Source organism: Micromys minutus (assembly GCF_963924665.1).
Source record: "Micromys minutus genome assembly, chromosome: 8".
NCBI classification, from domain to species: Eukaryota; Metazoa; Chordata; class Mammalia; order Rodentia; family Muridae; genus Micromys; species Micromys minutus.
Window position 1 is genome coordinate 72,939,221 of NC_137977.1, and position 16,671 is coordinate 72,955,891.

At 33.4% G+C, this 16,671-nt stretch overlaps 1 protein-coding gene across 1 annotated transcript in view; it reads right to left on the minus strand.

Moving 5' to 3' along the window:
• DOK6 (docking protein 6) overlaps window positions 1-16,671 on the minus strand; it is a gene marked incomplete at its 3' end in the record, with an annotated part of 474,920 nt that overhangs the window by 251,269 nt on the left and 206,980 nt on the right. The window contains exon 3 of the mRNA XM_080919798.1: window positions 11,726-11,840. Within this exon, the coding sequence (XP_080775924.1) occupies window positions 11,726-11,840 (115 nt within the window). The remainder of the gene's footprint in view (window positions 1-11,725; window positions 11,841-16,671) is intronic.

Genomic DNA, 16,671 nt, shown 5'->3' on the forward strand with positions numbered 1-16,671 from the left:
GATTTACTTTGTGGAGTTTGTTACTTTTGGGGGAGATCTACCTGAGTAGCTTAGAAATGTATCATAGAGATAAACTGGGCTTCTCTGTGTGAATGATATAATGATGGCCAAGTATCCAGAAGGGAGCACATGGCTTGGCATGGGTCACTAGCATGGATGACATCCAACACTGACTCAGCAGACGGAGAGCAAGTAAAACAAAATAGCTTCAGGTTAAAACTGAACAGGCAAATTACTGGAGTTGGGAGTAGGAGGCAAAACATGTCATGATACACACTGTATGGCTCTGAAGCTGTCACAAAAGGATTCTTTTTTTTTTTTTTTTTTTTTTTTTTGGTATGGTGTCTAGTGAGAGATTGAAGCAGGAAGTATTGAATTTTTTACATAATATTCTTAATAGATTCCTTTCTTGTTCCAAGGCTTCAATCTGAAAAGCCTATTAGCTGAAAGACATATTAGCCATACTCATTCCAGTGGAACCAGTTCTTCCCTCTCCTGACTGTGGTTTTCTTAAGGGATTACTTCACAGTGAGTATCCCAGTAATAGATATCCTTTACTCAGCAGAACCCTGAATCTTCAAAGTAAAAGGCACAATAAACTTTCTTTTTCATATCAGTTTTTTCTCTAATTGATTATCCTGCCAGCCTGACAAAATCACGGTCAGAAATCATGCAAACAAATTTACATTTATGTGAGGTATTAATCATAATACGATTTAGTATTATTTCTCAGTGTAAGTTTGTGAAGAACATTAAAAATACAGTCTCATTACATTGTCATGGCTGTACACATGACAATTCCACTGTAGAATTAACTGCCCCATTTTCCACAAATTTCAGGTCACATCAGTCCAGTTGGATAATAATATTCTGCACATATCTTAGCAGATAGCTAAGAAGCAGATAGTTTTAAACTAGCAACTGTGGTTTTAAGCAATGGAATCAGCAAGCAATAAAGGTTTCTTCTACTTGGATAAAGTTGACTTTTGGATTGAAGAATAAAAAAATGAAAATATCTCTCATGATCCCCTAAGTAGTAAATGGCTCATCAAAATGAAGGACAGAAACTCTTGGAGATGGAGAAGTACTGTTGCCACAGACCATGCCACCCTGGAGGCAGCATGGGATTTGATGTCCTTCTTAGTTAGGGAAACACAACAACAACTACTCCAACAAAACCACACTTCTAAATAGTGGCACTTCCAGGGCCAAGCATATTCAAACCACCACAGTCTCTAAGACCACATCCTAATCTGGCTTCTTAAAAACAATAAAACTAATTTCTTCCTTTGTTCTGGATATATACCAGCTGCTGTTTTGAGTTAAAGTGAACTCACATGATTCTGTATTTTACCATTTAATATCAAAACCAAAAATATATTAATTGTATTATTGTCTTATTTGTATTAAACCGGTTCTATTATCATAAACATGAAATGACCTATAATATAAAGTGAGCATTGAATTGTAGAATTGTTTGTAGAAAGGAATCTTTCCTAAATCTGAAGTACATTGTAAGTCCCTTGAAACCCCAACAATTTACACAGTTCAAAAAGAGTTTCTAGTAAGAAAAATCATTGAAGAAAAAAAAAAGAGAGAAAGTAAATACTCCTGATGGATTTTACGAATTCTCACACTCAAAACCACATTACTATTTATTTGTTTATATACTTACATGTTATACTTAATCACTTGACAAAATATCCCATTCACTTAAATTTCTCTATTTCATTGAAAATAAGTTTTCTCATATATTATATTCTTATCATGTTTTCCCTTCCTCATTTCCTTCCAGATCCTTCTCATTTGCTCATCCATCCAATTCTATAACTTCTTTCTCTCTCCATTGCTGGTGGGATTGCAAGCTGATACAACCACTCTGGGAATCAGTCTGGTGGTTCCTTAGAAAATTAGACATAGTACTACCTGAGAACTCAGCTGTGCCACTCCTGGGCATATACCCAAAAATATGTTCTAACATATAATAAGAATGCATACCCACTTTGTTATAGCAGCCTTATTTATAATAGCCAAAATCTGAAAAAAAACCTCACATTTTCAGAGTGGTCCTACCAGCTTGCAATCCCACCAACAATGAAGGAGTGTTTCTCTTTCTCCACATACTCATCAGCATCTACTGTCACCTGAGGTTATTTTTTTATATATATAATATTAGCCAGTCTGACTGATATATGGTGGAAAGTCAGGGCTGTTTTAATTTGCATTTTCTACATCACTAAGAGTGTTGAGTGTTTCTTTAGGTGCTTCTCAGCCATCTGATATTCATCAGTTAAATTAAAAAAATTATTTTTGTCTAGCTCTGTGCCCCATTTTTAATAGGGTTATTTGATTGTCTTGGGTCAAACTTCTTGAGTTCTTTGTGTATATTAGGTATTTACCAATTTGTTGGTTTCTGTTTTGTCTTATTAACAATGTCTTTTGCCTTACAGAAGTGTTACAATTTTATGAGATCCCATTTGTCAATTATTGATCTTAGAACATAAGCCATTAGTGCTCTGTTCAGGAAAATTTTCCCTGTGCCTGTGTCATAGGCTCTTAACCATGTTCTCTTAGTTCCAGTGCATCCAGTTTTCAGTGGAAGTCATTAGTCCAGTTGGACTTGAGCTTTGTACAAGATGATAAGAATGGATTGATTTGAATTCTTCTACATGTTGACCTCCAGGTGAACCAGGACTATTTCTTAAAAATGCTTTTTTTCCTCCTCTGGATGGTTTTAGTTCCTTTGTCAAAATCAAGTTATCATAGGTGTGTAGATTCATTACTGGGATTTCAATTACATTCCATTGATCTACCTGCTTCTCTCTATACCAATACCATGCAGTTTTTATCAAAATGGATCTGTAATGCAGCATGAGTTTGGGAATTGTGATTCCCAGGCAGTTCTTTTATTGCCGAGAATAGAATTAGCTATCCTGTTTTTTTTTTTTTTTTTTTTTTTTTTTTTTTGTTATTACAAACAAATTTGCAAATTGTGCTATCCAACTCTATGAAGAATTAAGTTGGAATTTTGATGGAAATTGCATTGAATCTGCAGATTGCTTTTGGTAAGATGGCCATTTTTACAATGTTGATCCTTCCAATCCATGAGCATGGGAGATCTTTTCATCTTCTGAGATCTTCTTCAATGTCTTTTTTTAGAGATTTGAAGTTCTTATATAGATTCTTCACTTGCTTAGTTAGGGTCACACCAAGGTATTTCATATTGTTTGTGACTATTGTAAAAAATATCTTTTCCTTAATTTCTTTCTCAGCATGTTTGTCTTTTGAGTAGAGGAAGGCTACTGATTTGTTTGAGTTAATTTTATATCCAGCCACTTGCTGAAGTTGTTTATCAGCTGTAAAATTTCTCTGATGGAATTTTTGGGGTCACTTAAGTATACTATCATGTCATCTGCAAACTGATATTTTTACTTCTTCCTTTCCCATTTGTATCCATTTGACCTCTTTTTATTGCCTCCTTGATCTTGCTAGGATTTTGATACCACATTAAATACATAGGAAGAGATGGGCAGCCTTGTCTAGTTCCAGATTTTAGTGGGATTACTTCAAGTTTCTCTCCATTTAGTTTCATAATTACTACTGGTTTGCTGTATATTGATTTTAGTATGTTTAGGTATGAGCATTGACTTCTTGATCTTCCTAAGACTTTTAACATGAAGTGTTGTTGTATTTTGTAAAATGCTTTCTCAGGATCTCATGTGATGATCAAGTGGTTTTTTTTGTTCTTTTAGTTTGTTTATATGGTGGCTTATATTGATGGATTTCTTTCTTTCTTTTTTTTTAAATATTGAACCATTTATGCATCCCTGGGATGAAGGCTACTTGATCACGTAGGATAATTGTTTTAAAGTGTTCATGGATTCTGTTTGCAGGAATTCTTTTGAGTATTTTTGCATGGATGTTCTTCAGAGAGATTGGTCTAAAGTTCTCTTTCTTTGCTGTGTCTTTGTGTGGTCCAGGTATAAATTTTTTTGTGACTTCAGAGTAAGAATTGGTTAGTGTTCCTTCAGTTTCTATTTTGTGAAACAGTTTAAAGAGTATTTCTAATCAGTTTAAAGGTCTGATAGAATTTTGCAATAAATCCGTTTGGCTGTTTTTTTTTTTTTTTTTTTTTTTTTTTTTTTTTTTTTTTTTTTTTTAGGAGACATTTGATGACTGCTTATATATCTTATGGATAGTTATGGGATAGTTTAGATGATTTCTCTGATCTGGATTTAACTTTGGTATCTAGTATCTATCTTGAAAATTGTCCTTTTCATCCAGATTTCCCAGTTTTGTTGAATATAGTTTTTTGTAGTTGAATCTGATAAATTCTTCAACTTCCTATTCCTGTTGTTATCTCTTTCCTTTCATTTCTGATTTTTTTGAATTTGGATACTCCCTCTGTGCTCTCTGGTTAGTCTGGCTAAGTGTTTATCAATCTTGTTGATTTTTCAAAGAACCAGCTCCTGGTTTGGTTGATTCTTTTTATTGTTCTTTTTGTTTTTATGTGGTTGATTTTGGCCTTAAGTTTGAATATTTCTTGACTTCTACTCATCTTGGGTGTATTTTATTCTTTTTGTTCTAGAGCTTTCAGGTGTGCTGTCAAGCTGCTGGTGTATGCTTTCTTCATTTCTTTTTGGTCACATGCAGAGTTATTTGTTTTCCTCTTAGCACTGATTTTATTATGCTCCATATGTTTGGATATGGTGTGTCTTTTCCACCTCACACCAGTCAGAGTGGCTAAGATCAAAAATTCATATGACAGCAGATGCTGGCCAGGATGTGGAGAAAGAATAACACTTCACTGTTGGTGGGGTTTAAACTGGTACAACCACTCTGGAAATCAATCTGGCGGTTCCTCAGAAAATTGGACATAGTACTACCTGAAGATCCAGTTATTCCACTTCTTGGTAATATACCCCAGAGAAGCTCCAATATACAACAAAGACACATGTACCACAATGTTCATAGCAGCCCAATTTATAATAGCCAGAAGCTGGAAAGAACCCAGATGTCCTTCAGTAGATGGATGGATACAAAATTTGTGGTATATTTACACAATGGATTACTACGCAGTTATCCGAAGCAATGACCTTATGAAATTCTTAAGAAAATGGATGCATCTAGAGACTATCATCCTGAGTGAGGTTACCCAGTCACAAAAGAATAGACATAATATGCAGTCACTGATAATTGGATACTAACTCCAGAAAGCTCTGAACACCTCAGAAACAACTTACAGACTATATGAAGTTCAAGAAAAACAAAGGCCAAAAAAAAAGAAAAAAAAGAAAAAAAAGAGAAATCATTATGCTTAATCTTTACACACCAAGACAAACTTGACTATTTCCAGGTTACATCTTCTTTTACATGTACTTCATGCTCATTGTAACTAGCAAGATTTTAAGGCATACTATCAAACCTTTAAAAAAATCAAGTACTGACAAAAATGTATTCATATACTGTTATGCAAAAATGCTTTTAAAATCTGTACATTTATCTTTGTTTTTAAAAATAAAATTGTTCAATAAAAAACAATAATAGTACCTGACTAAACATTCATCATATGTAAGTTTAAAGCAATAGTTTTTGTTAGATATAACATGGTTTTGTCAGAAGACAAATCCTGTACCTTGTGTCTTATATAAGTGATCTAGTCTACCACTTATTTTTTCTCTTTGAAACTGTAATAAATTAATCATTCACAGTTTATGACCTTCTGTTACTAGATTATGGCATTATTCCTAACATGTAAATTTGTTCACAGAGTCCCATTCACTGCTTGTATTCTACAGGAGGTTTGAAATTATTTGTATTAATTTAGGGCTTCTATCAAATCTTTCTCAGGAATTATAAAATCACCAATTTGTCTATGTAGCATTACTACATGAAAGTATATCTTCATATTGGTTCTGCAAATTTTCCCAATATTGTGGGAAGATGCTCTGCCATCTTTATGGTATGTAACAGTGGCAGGAAAAGGATATTAGCATGGATAAGCAATCTTAGGATAAAGTTTCTAGGGACTTTGCCTCCACAGTTCACCCACAGAAGCCATGCAAAGGGGGGAGGCGATTTCCAGAAATCTCACTTGCTTACCATAGCCTTTCCTACATGGCTTTTCAAAGTTTATAGTAAAATATTAAGACATTATTTCTTATACACCTTAAGTGACTAACTGCTAGCAAGCTGCTTCATTATTGCTTTAAAAGAATGTAAAATAATAAATAAAACTTTAAAATAAGTCATAAATTAAGTAGTTCAAAATTCTTTACTATAAATTTAAATAACTTGGATCTGATTTTACATGCATAGAAAATCATTCTCTTAAATTAGACCACATTGTTTTAGAGAGCCTTTAATTTCTCAGTAATCTTATATGAACCATAAAACCATCATAAACTATTCAAATTTCAGGCCTGGATTACTTGTGAGTCTATACAATCTACATATGACAAGCATCAGTCTATTTCAGAATGTATTGTGTATACAAAAACTGAATAGAACTTTGCCTTGTACTCTAGAAATTATAGAGATTTTATTAGCAGCATTTTGACACAACCATTTTCCTTATAATTATTAAAAACTATAAATTTTCTAATTATTCTAAAGTGATTAAAATTATTTAGTTTAAATGACATACGTGAGGTTTTTACTGTGATTTTTGTGAGCCAATCACATGGCAGTTTTGACTAAGAATGGTTTTGGTATGAACATGATACCTAGATTTTGAAGCTATAATGGCCAAAACAGCATCAGGTATCAGTTCCATCTCCTGGAGCATGTCTTAAAAGTGGGAAAAATTCTAATGAGATATGTTGCAACATTTAAATTCATATGCTTTTTTCCCCTATGATTCTATTGGCACACACTTTGCTTGGACAAATCCCATGAGGCAAGATGAATTTTTTTAAAAATCATAACAAAGGACTTATCACCATGAGGTATACCAGATAGTCAGCTAAGTTAGAACATCAGTCTCCTTTAATATCAAGTTTTATTTTCCTACTTTTCTTTGAAATAAAGTTATAATGAATATATCACACTTTAAAAGTGATAAAATATATGCCACTTTCTTTTTAAAAAAACTTTATTTTAAAAAACAAAGATAAAATAAAAAAATTTAAAACATTTTTGCATAAATGTATACAAATACAATTGTATCAGTGATTGGCTTTTTTTCTCTATTTTTTTTTAAGGTTTGATACTCTGCATTAAGGTCTTACTAGTTACAATGAGCAAAAAGTACATGTAAAACCGGATGTAACCCGGAATTAGTCAACGTTTTCTTGGTATGTAAGGATTGAGCATGACGTTTCTTTTCTTTTCTTTTCTTTTTGTATTGTTTTGTTTTGTTTTCTTTCTTTCTTTTTTTTTTTTTTTTTTTTTTTTTTTTTTTTTTTTTTGAACTGCACACAGTCTGTGAGTTGTTTCTGGGGCAGTCCGAGCCTCTGCGGTTAGCATCCCAATATCAGTGACTGCATATTATGTCTGTTCTTTTGTGACTAGGTTATCTCACTCAGGATGATATTCTCTAGATGCAACCATTTTCTTATCAATTTGGTTAAGTCATTGTTTCTGATGGCTGAGTAGTACTCCATTGTGCAAATGTACCACAATTTTTGTATCCATTCATCTACTGAAGGACATTTGGGTTCTTTCTAGCTTCTGGCTATTATAAATAGAGCTTCTATAAACATTGTGGTGCATGTATATTGGAGTGTTTCTGGGGTATATGCCCAGAAGTGGAATAGCTGGATCTTCAGGTAGTAGTATGTCTAATTTTCTGAGGAATCGCCAGACTGATTTCCAGAGTGGTGTTATCAGTTTACAACACCACCAACAGTGGGGAAGTGTTATTCTCTCTCCACAACCTCACCAGCATCTGCTGTCATCTGAGTTTTGGATCTTGGCCAATCTGACTGGTGTGAGGTGGAATCTCAGGGTTGTTTTAATTTGTATTTCCCTGATGGCTAAGGATTTCCAGCCCTTCCTTAGATGTTTCTCAGCCATTCCATATTCCTCAATTGAGAACTTTTTTTTTTTTTTAGCTCTGTACCCCATTTTTTAATAGGGCTGTTTGATTCTCTGGTGTCTAGCTTTTTGAGTTCTTTGTATACCTTGGATATTAGGCCTCTATCTGATGTGGAGTTGGTAAAGATCTTTTCCCCTTCTGTTGGCTTTCGTTTTGTTTTCGTGACAATATCTTTAGCCTTACAGAAACTTTGCAATCTCATTAAGTCCCATTTGTTAATCTTTGACCTTAGAGCTTGAGCCATTGGTGTTTCGTTCAGAAAATTTTCTCCTGTGCCTATGTGTTCTAAGGTTTTTCCTATTTTCTCTTCTAATTGTTTGAGTGTATCTGGCTTAATGTGTGGATCTTTGATCCACTTACACTTGAGCTTTGTACAAGGAAATAAGAAAGGGTCTATTTACATGCTTTTGCATGCTGAGTGCCAGTTGGACCAGCACCATTTGTTGAATTTGCTGTCCTTTTTCTATTGATTGTTTACAGCTCCTTTTTCAAAAATCAGGTAACCATATATGTGAGGGCTCATTTCTGGATCTTCTATTCTATTCCATTGGTCCATGTCCCTATTTCTGTACCAGTACCATGCAGTTTTCAGCAAATTGCCTTGTAATATAGCTTGAGGTCAGGGATAGTGATTCCCGCAGATATTTTCTTGTTGTTGAGGATGGATTTCGCTATTTTCGGTCTTTTGTTATTCCAGATAAAATTGCACATTGATCTTTCCAACTCAATGAAGAACTGGGTTGGAATTTTGATGGGGATTGCATTGAGTCTGTAGATTGCTTTTGGTAAGATGGCCACTTTCTAATTAAACATTTTTCTGCAAGGAATATTTTTCTATCTCAACCCACTTATTCATTTAAACTTTTTTTATGTCAACATGGTCTTGGGTATTTATAACAATTTGTAATCCCACTTTATATTTGTTCAAATTCTGTAAATTTTCTTAACTGGTTCTTCTTTAACAATTTGTATGATTACTTAATTAATTAAATTCTGTAGTTTTAGCTTTATAAGATGTTCTGAGTTCACCTTGACTAGCCTTTAATCTTAGAATCAGCAAATTCTCCATAAATCCCAGTTAACCATTTTTAGAAACCACATTCTAGATTCTTAGTATGCGTGGCATTTATTTTTTAATCCTATTCTTTTCTGCCTTTCCTGGAAATTAAGTGCACTTTGAATTCAGTTTACTGAGAACTGTGCTCTGTTGATACTGAGCTTCATGTATAGGTGTGGTGCTCAGTCTAGAGGACATGGATATCCACTGTGTTCTGTCTCATTTCTCTAGGACCCCTTGTTGTCCTGATTCCTAGAGTTAAACTGTAATCCTCATTTAAAGATAAATACAACAAGAAGTACATATGTATTCATGGGCTGAGTCTTTGTTATTAACATGAATGTTACTGAATCAATGTTCCAGCATTAAGACATGAAAAAGCTGGATGTTTTCAGTTTAGGCATATGGCATAATTCAGATAGAGAATGCATGTTTAGTATTGACGTAATTCAAAGTCACTAAAATATCTCTTAAGAATATGAGTACAAAGAAATATCTACTTTTCCTCTGTCTCTCTGGCATATATCCTTTATCAGAGAGGGGATGTGTTCATGGGTGATAAGAAAAAATGGCATGGAGCAGCAAGAGTCTTTGGAAAGAAATTGGTATATATGCATATATGTGTGTCTGCATATTGTGTGACAGACTCTTTCTGAAGAGATGAGACACACACATCTTAACTTATTTAAGGCAGAAAGTCCATGAAGGATTAACAATTCCAACAATGTCAAACTTAAAAAAACCAATGAGATTTTAATAGGGATAACTAACAAGAGTATGGGTGAGGAGATACAAGTATCAGGAACTTTAAAAAAGCAGCTGTATCACCAGAAAGTCCACATCAACATGGGACTTCAAAAACTACAGCTGTGGAGAACTCAAGGTAGCATACTGGCATTTCCATGGTCTGAAAAAAAATTTTTTTGCCAGTTTGACTGGTGAGACTTTCTATTCTTAACAACTGTCCACTCCCATATACACTGTTGGGTAGAGACCCTCAATAACATTTCTGTGACCTTTGGTGACCCTTTCTTTGTCTTCTTTCTTTTCTGCTGAAGAAAACAGTGCACTTTCTAGATAGCATGGTAAGTTGGAAGAACAGGCCACACTATATGCATACATATAAATATCGAACACTAATATATTAACATATAAATGCCAGGGAATATGTAGTCTTACAATCATTTCAGAAAATTAAAATGTGAAAATGAGCAATGTTGTATGCTCTCATAATTTTGAGCCCGACCTTGAAAAAAACAACTGATAGAAAACTGGACTGTGATTTATAGCTAATTAAATTACAAAAGCCATTTGACTAAATATGCAAAATGGTACCAAGTATTTCTACGATAATACTAATAAGCATCAGAATAAAAAAGATAGGGTATTGAATTCATTCAGAAACTAAAGTTGCATAAACTTTGGGCTAATATTTCTACAAAAAGTCCAAGTAAGTTTTTTTTTTCTAAATAATTATAAGTAATTATACTTTTTGAAAATTGACTCTAAAGTTCTTTAAACATTTCCAGTTCTGATCATTGTAAAGTTGTTAACAATTAGGCAATGAAACATTAACACTAGGAAAATAATTTTTGTTGTTTTTCTAGTGACTACAGAAGGCTAATAAGCAAAGGTGTCTAATGAAATGAACTATTTGACAAATTCCAGTGCAGTGCAGTAGAGCACCTACAAAATTAGATAAGGAGTTATGAATTATTCCTTTTAGGCAAAGTGACATCACTTTTAGTATACATCCTTGTATTAATTAAATTTATAAATCTTCTTTATTAATTAATTTATTTTATACAATATTATTATAGGTCACAAAATTTGTTACATAAAAATATATGATGAATGCATGATTTTTCTTTTTCTTTTTTTCCTAAGAAGGACTGAGGCATAGCCAAATTTCCCCTAAAAATGATATCAAAACTTCTCTAAAAACCTCATTATTATTTTAAGTTCATATTTTTTCAGGCTTTGGATATATTGCCTGCATCTTTTCTATAAACACTCATTTCATTGAGATGAATCTTTAAAAAGCAATAAGCCAACTAATATGTTTCATAGCACAGGAACTGCTGAATGAAAAATACTACACGTTCAAACAATAAACTGCTTGTACCTTCATAATGTCAAAGTGTTTTATGAACTTAGGTGCTAAAATTCAATCTAAAATACATTGACTTATAGTAGTATTGGGATTCTGTGAAAGCAAAACATTACTCAGAATTATGTTCTAAAGTGTCTTGAGTGAGCTTTCTCATGTCAGCCATACTACACCAGAAAATGCTTCATGGCTATACTTTGCTAAACACAAAATACAAGTCACAGCTGATCCTGAACATCTCCCAGGTATTGTTTACTAAATTCTCAAAGCATGAACCAAGCCCCAAGATCCCTCAGACCACCTGGGAACAAAGTTCCAGACAAAGACAAGACAGCAGAAATCTAAAACATTTGTTTCTATAGCATATCAGTATGTTGAACTTCTTACAAGGCTTTCTAGTACACATTCTCATTACATTATGCCATGCTATTCAGACTTGCTTTGCCCTTCATCTGTGTGAGTCATTGTCTCTGAAGCAACTCAATTTCCTCAAGCTGTAGATAGGTCTGAAATTGCTTACCTGACTCACAAGCAAATGTCTTTGACGTTTCATCATGAAAGATAATTGCCACTGCATGCTTCTTTGTCTCTCGAGGCAGTCTGGTTATATTTTTGATGTTGTGCAGTTCAGTTACCTTAAAAGAGAAAAATATTTTTTTCTTTTGCTTTTTGAAGTCCTGGGGATAAGACCCCAGAGTCTTGTTTGTGATAATAAAACATTGTACCACTGAGCTATATCTCCAACAATAAATATTTTTTTATTTTAATGAATTGTATATTTGCTACATACAACACTTTAAACAAAATGGCCAGTTATCACTACCCTAAACCCCTAGCCACTTTGCAATGGGATGTTGGGTTAAGTTTGAATTAACTCCATACATACTAGTAAAGAAGAAAACATAATGTCTTTCACTAGACTTTCAGTTTTGGCTATATTTCATATTGATTACAGTATTTGAAATAGTCTAATGGTAATGCAGAATAGTTTCATGGTGGCTGTACTCTTATTGGACTTGTGTCCAAATCTGTTGAATATTGATGAGATTTAGCAACAACAGATAAGACTGAGCCATGCAGCACCTAACACTGCTTATGAGAAAAATAAAAATTTCAACTCTCCAGATCTCCAAATATTTGAAAACAATGTTCTAGAATGTGTGTATCAAGACCATAAACACAAAAGACATAAAGTTAGCGATTGGTAGCTTCCTGGTTCCAAGAACACTGAAGCAGTTTAAAAATGAAATTTCATCCTGAGGCAGGCTATTAATGCATACAGAAGTTTTCTTCATGATGTTTTTGCCATTTATTTATTATAAATAAAGATGACAAAAATGGACAGTCTTGCACATGTGCATAGAACATTCTAGTTACTCTTCCACCTCTAGTATATATTTTAATAGCCACAATACTACTGCAGGAATAGACTTTTCAATGTTTAAGACTGTTAGCATGTCTAGAATATTTAACTTATAAGACTTTGATGAAGTCCTAATGATTTCATATTAGCTCTAACCTTGTAAGATAAGAAACTTGATGATCTGAGAATTTAACTTTCTTATTTTGGGGTTTCTATTGCTGTGGTATAAACAACATGACCCAAAAGCAAATTGGGCATGAAAGAAAGGCTTTATTTTGGTTCAGTTTGGTTTTTGGGTTGTTTGTTTGGTTTACACTTTCAAATTGCTGATCATAAACGAAGGAGGTCAGGACATGAATGCAAACAGTACAGGATGCTAGTGGCAGTTGCAGAGGCCATTAAGGGGTCCTGCTTACTAGCTTGGTTCTAATAGATTTTTCAGCCTGCTTTATTATAGAACCCAGGACAAACAGCATAGAGTAGTACAAATGCATCCTACCTACACTGGTCACTAATTGATAATATCCCTTACTGCTGGAACTCATGGAAGCATTTCCTTAACTGAGTTTCCTTACTCTCTTGATTACTTTAGCTTATGTCAAGTTGACACACAAAACCAGCAAGCACAATGACTAACAAGTCCTACAGAGTCTAGTAAACAGGTAGAGCAGGCCTGGTTCTAATATGCAGGTATGTACCCAACTTCTCTTTTTTATTGGTGTCTAGAGTGTGATCAATGTGAGGAGTACCTTTAATAAAATAACCTCTCTTTTAACTTACTAGTATAACAAAAATGCTTGCACCTTATAATACATGCTTCAACTGCCTTGGAGAAGACTAATGAAAGAAATAAGCCCATTAGTAACTTAGAAACTATTAAACATAACAAGGTTTAGAAGCATTAAACTCAACTATTAAAATCAATTTTGTAGTGCTTAAAGCAGGATACACATGCATATTTCATATATTATAAAATTTATTTCTCATATTTGAAGATAACACTGTTAATACTGACCAGAATTTCATCATATAGACATAGTTAAACTGACCACTTCCTGACCAAAAGCTGCACTTTTATTATCTAATACAAAGTAAAATTTTGTAATTATACCTTTAAGCGGAATATGTTCTACTTCTTACCTATTATTTGAAGAGTTTTAATGTCTTAATTTGTAATAGAACCTGCAAATAACTGTCAAATCCAAGAGATTTTTTTCATTATGATTATTAATGTTTGCTTTTCCTCAACTTATGATAACCTTAAGGTTGATATGCAACATTAAAATGATACAAATACTTTATAAAAATTTCTTTATATATAAACATGCATTTTACATATGCATACACACTATTTATTTATAAACATTCCACCTATATACAATATGACTGAAAGCCATCAAGAACAACTGCACTCTAATTCTGTATTATCTGAGGAGTAAAACGTTTGGAGAAAGAGAAAAATTCTTCTTTAGAACATGGCCTAATATATTACAGTTAAATAACATCAAAGCAAGTTCTCATATAAGGTATAATTTTTTGAATTTTAAAGGACAAAATAATAATTGACATAAATGGTATTTAAATCTAATTTTGTTCTAAGATAAAAAAAATTGAAGTTCTATTGAGAAGAGATATTATACCCAAACATTATTAATTTCACCTAAACAAACAATATTATCAGAACTGTGTCTAAAACCAAGGAATATGTGTTCTTAAGCATTAATACAAAATGGAAGTATATAGTCATATATTGCTGTAGACTTATATACAATGTCTATATGTACTAAACAACCTACATAAAAATACTTACAATCTTGTCAGGGATTTTCATAAATGTTTTATTTAAAAATTTAGAATAATAGCAGAAGACATATTATGGATTTTATTCATTTTTTACTCCAAAGCCAACCAAGTAAAGTGGTATTTGCAGTTGAGATATGATGTAGTCACTGAGAAGTGCCTAACATCAGTGCCCCAAGCAATCTAACAGCTGATAAAGTTCAAACAAAGTGCTTGCTCTATTGGAAAACTTACATTTAGAAATACTGACAGCCTTTGTAAGCAACCATTGTTCCTATGGTTTCTGGGGAAAATCAGGGTTTTCTAATCAATAGTGTGGTGGCTTAACATCCTTCACTTGAGTTTTTAAGAGTCCAGGAAAAAAAAAGCACAAGTGAGGAATATTAATTCTACTTTCTCTTTTCTTTCTTAGTACTTAGTTTTTCTAAAGATTTGATAGTGTGCATGAAGATCTTACTAGTTACAATGAGCACAAAGTACATGTAAAACAAGATGTAATTGGAATTAGTCAAAGTTTTCTTGGTGTGTAAAGATTAAGCACAATGATTTTTCATTTTCTTTTTCTTTTTTTGTCCTTTGTTTTTTTTCTTGAACTTCATAAAATCTGTGAGTTATTTCTGGGGTGTTCTAAGATATGTGGGGTTAGTATCCAATTATCAGTGACTGCATATTATGTCTGGTCTTTCGTGAATGGGTTTTCTTACTCAGCATGATATTCTCTAGATGCATCCATTTTCTTAAGAATTTCATAAAGTCATTGTTTCTAATTGCTGATTACAAATCCATTGTGTAAACATACCACAATTTTTGTATTCATACATCTACTGAAGAACATCTGGGTTCTTTACAGCTTCTGGCTATTATTAAAAGGGCTGCTATGAACATTGTGGTGCATGTGTCTTTATTGTATGTGGGCGCTTTTCTGGCGTATACGACTAGAAGTGGAATAACTGGGTCTTCAGGTAGTACTCTGTCCAATTTTCTGAGGAATCACCAGACTAATATCCAGAGTGGTTGTACAGTTACAAACCCAAAAACAGTGGAGAAGTGTTCTTTTTCTTCCTGTCCTCACCAGCATCTGCTGCCATTTGAATTTTTGATCTTAGCCATTCTGACTGGTATGAGGTGGAATCACAGGGTTGTTTTGATTTGCATTTCCCTGATGGCTAAGGATTTCAAGCACTTCCTCAGATGATTCTCAAGCATTATATATCCCTCAATTGAGAACGTTTTGTTTAGCTCTGTACCCCATTTTTTAATAGGGCTGTTTGATTCTCTGGTGTCTAGCTTTTTGAGTTCTTTGTATACCTTGGATAATAGGCCTCTATCTGATGTGGAGTCAGTAAAGATCTTTTCCCATTCTGTTGGCTGCCGTTTTGTTTTCTTGACAGTGTCCTTAGCCTTAAAGAAACTTTGCAATCTCATTAAGTCCCATTTGTTAATCTTTGACCTTAGAGCTTGAATCACTGTTGTTTTATTCAGGAACTTTTCTCCTGTTCCTATGTGTTTTAAGGTTTTCGCTAATTTCTCTTCTAATAACTTTAGTGTACCTGGTTTAACATGGAGATCTTCAATCTACTTCCACTTGAGCTTTGTACAAGGAGATAAGAAAGGGTGTATTTTCATTCTTCTGCATGCGGAGTGCCAGTCAAGAAGAGGTGAAGAGGCTGTCCTTTTTCCATTGAAAGTTTACAGCTTCTTTGTCAAAAACCAAGTGACCATATATATGATGGCTCATCTCTGGATCACTATTCTTTTTTTAAAAAAAACTTTATTTTCAAAAACAAAGATAAAATAAATTTTAAACATTTGTGCGTAAATGTATACAAATACAATTGTGTCAGTGCTTGGGTTTTTTTTTTTCTTTTTTCTTTTTTTTTTTTTTTTAAATGAACAAAAAGTACATGTAAAACAGGGTGTAACCCGGAATTTGTCAATGTGTTCTTGGTGTGTAAGGATTGACCTTTGTTGTTTTTGTTTGTTTGTTTTGTTTTGTTATCATTTTTTCTTGAACTTTACACAGTCTGTGAGTTGTTTCTTGGGCAATCCGAGACTCTGGGGTTAGCATTCCACTATCAGTGACTGCAAATTATATCTGTTCTTTTATGACTGGGTTATCTCACTCAGGATAATATTCTCTAGATGCATCCATTTTCTTAAGAATTTGGTTAAGTCATTGATTTTGGTGTCTGAGTAGTATTCAATTGTGTAAATGTACCACAAGTTTTGTATCCATTCATCTACTGAAGGACATCTGCATTCTTTCCAGCTTCTGGCTATTATAAATAGAGCTGCTATGAACA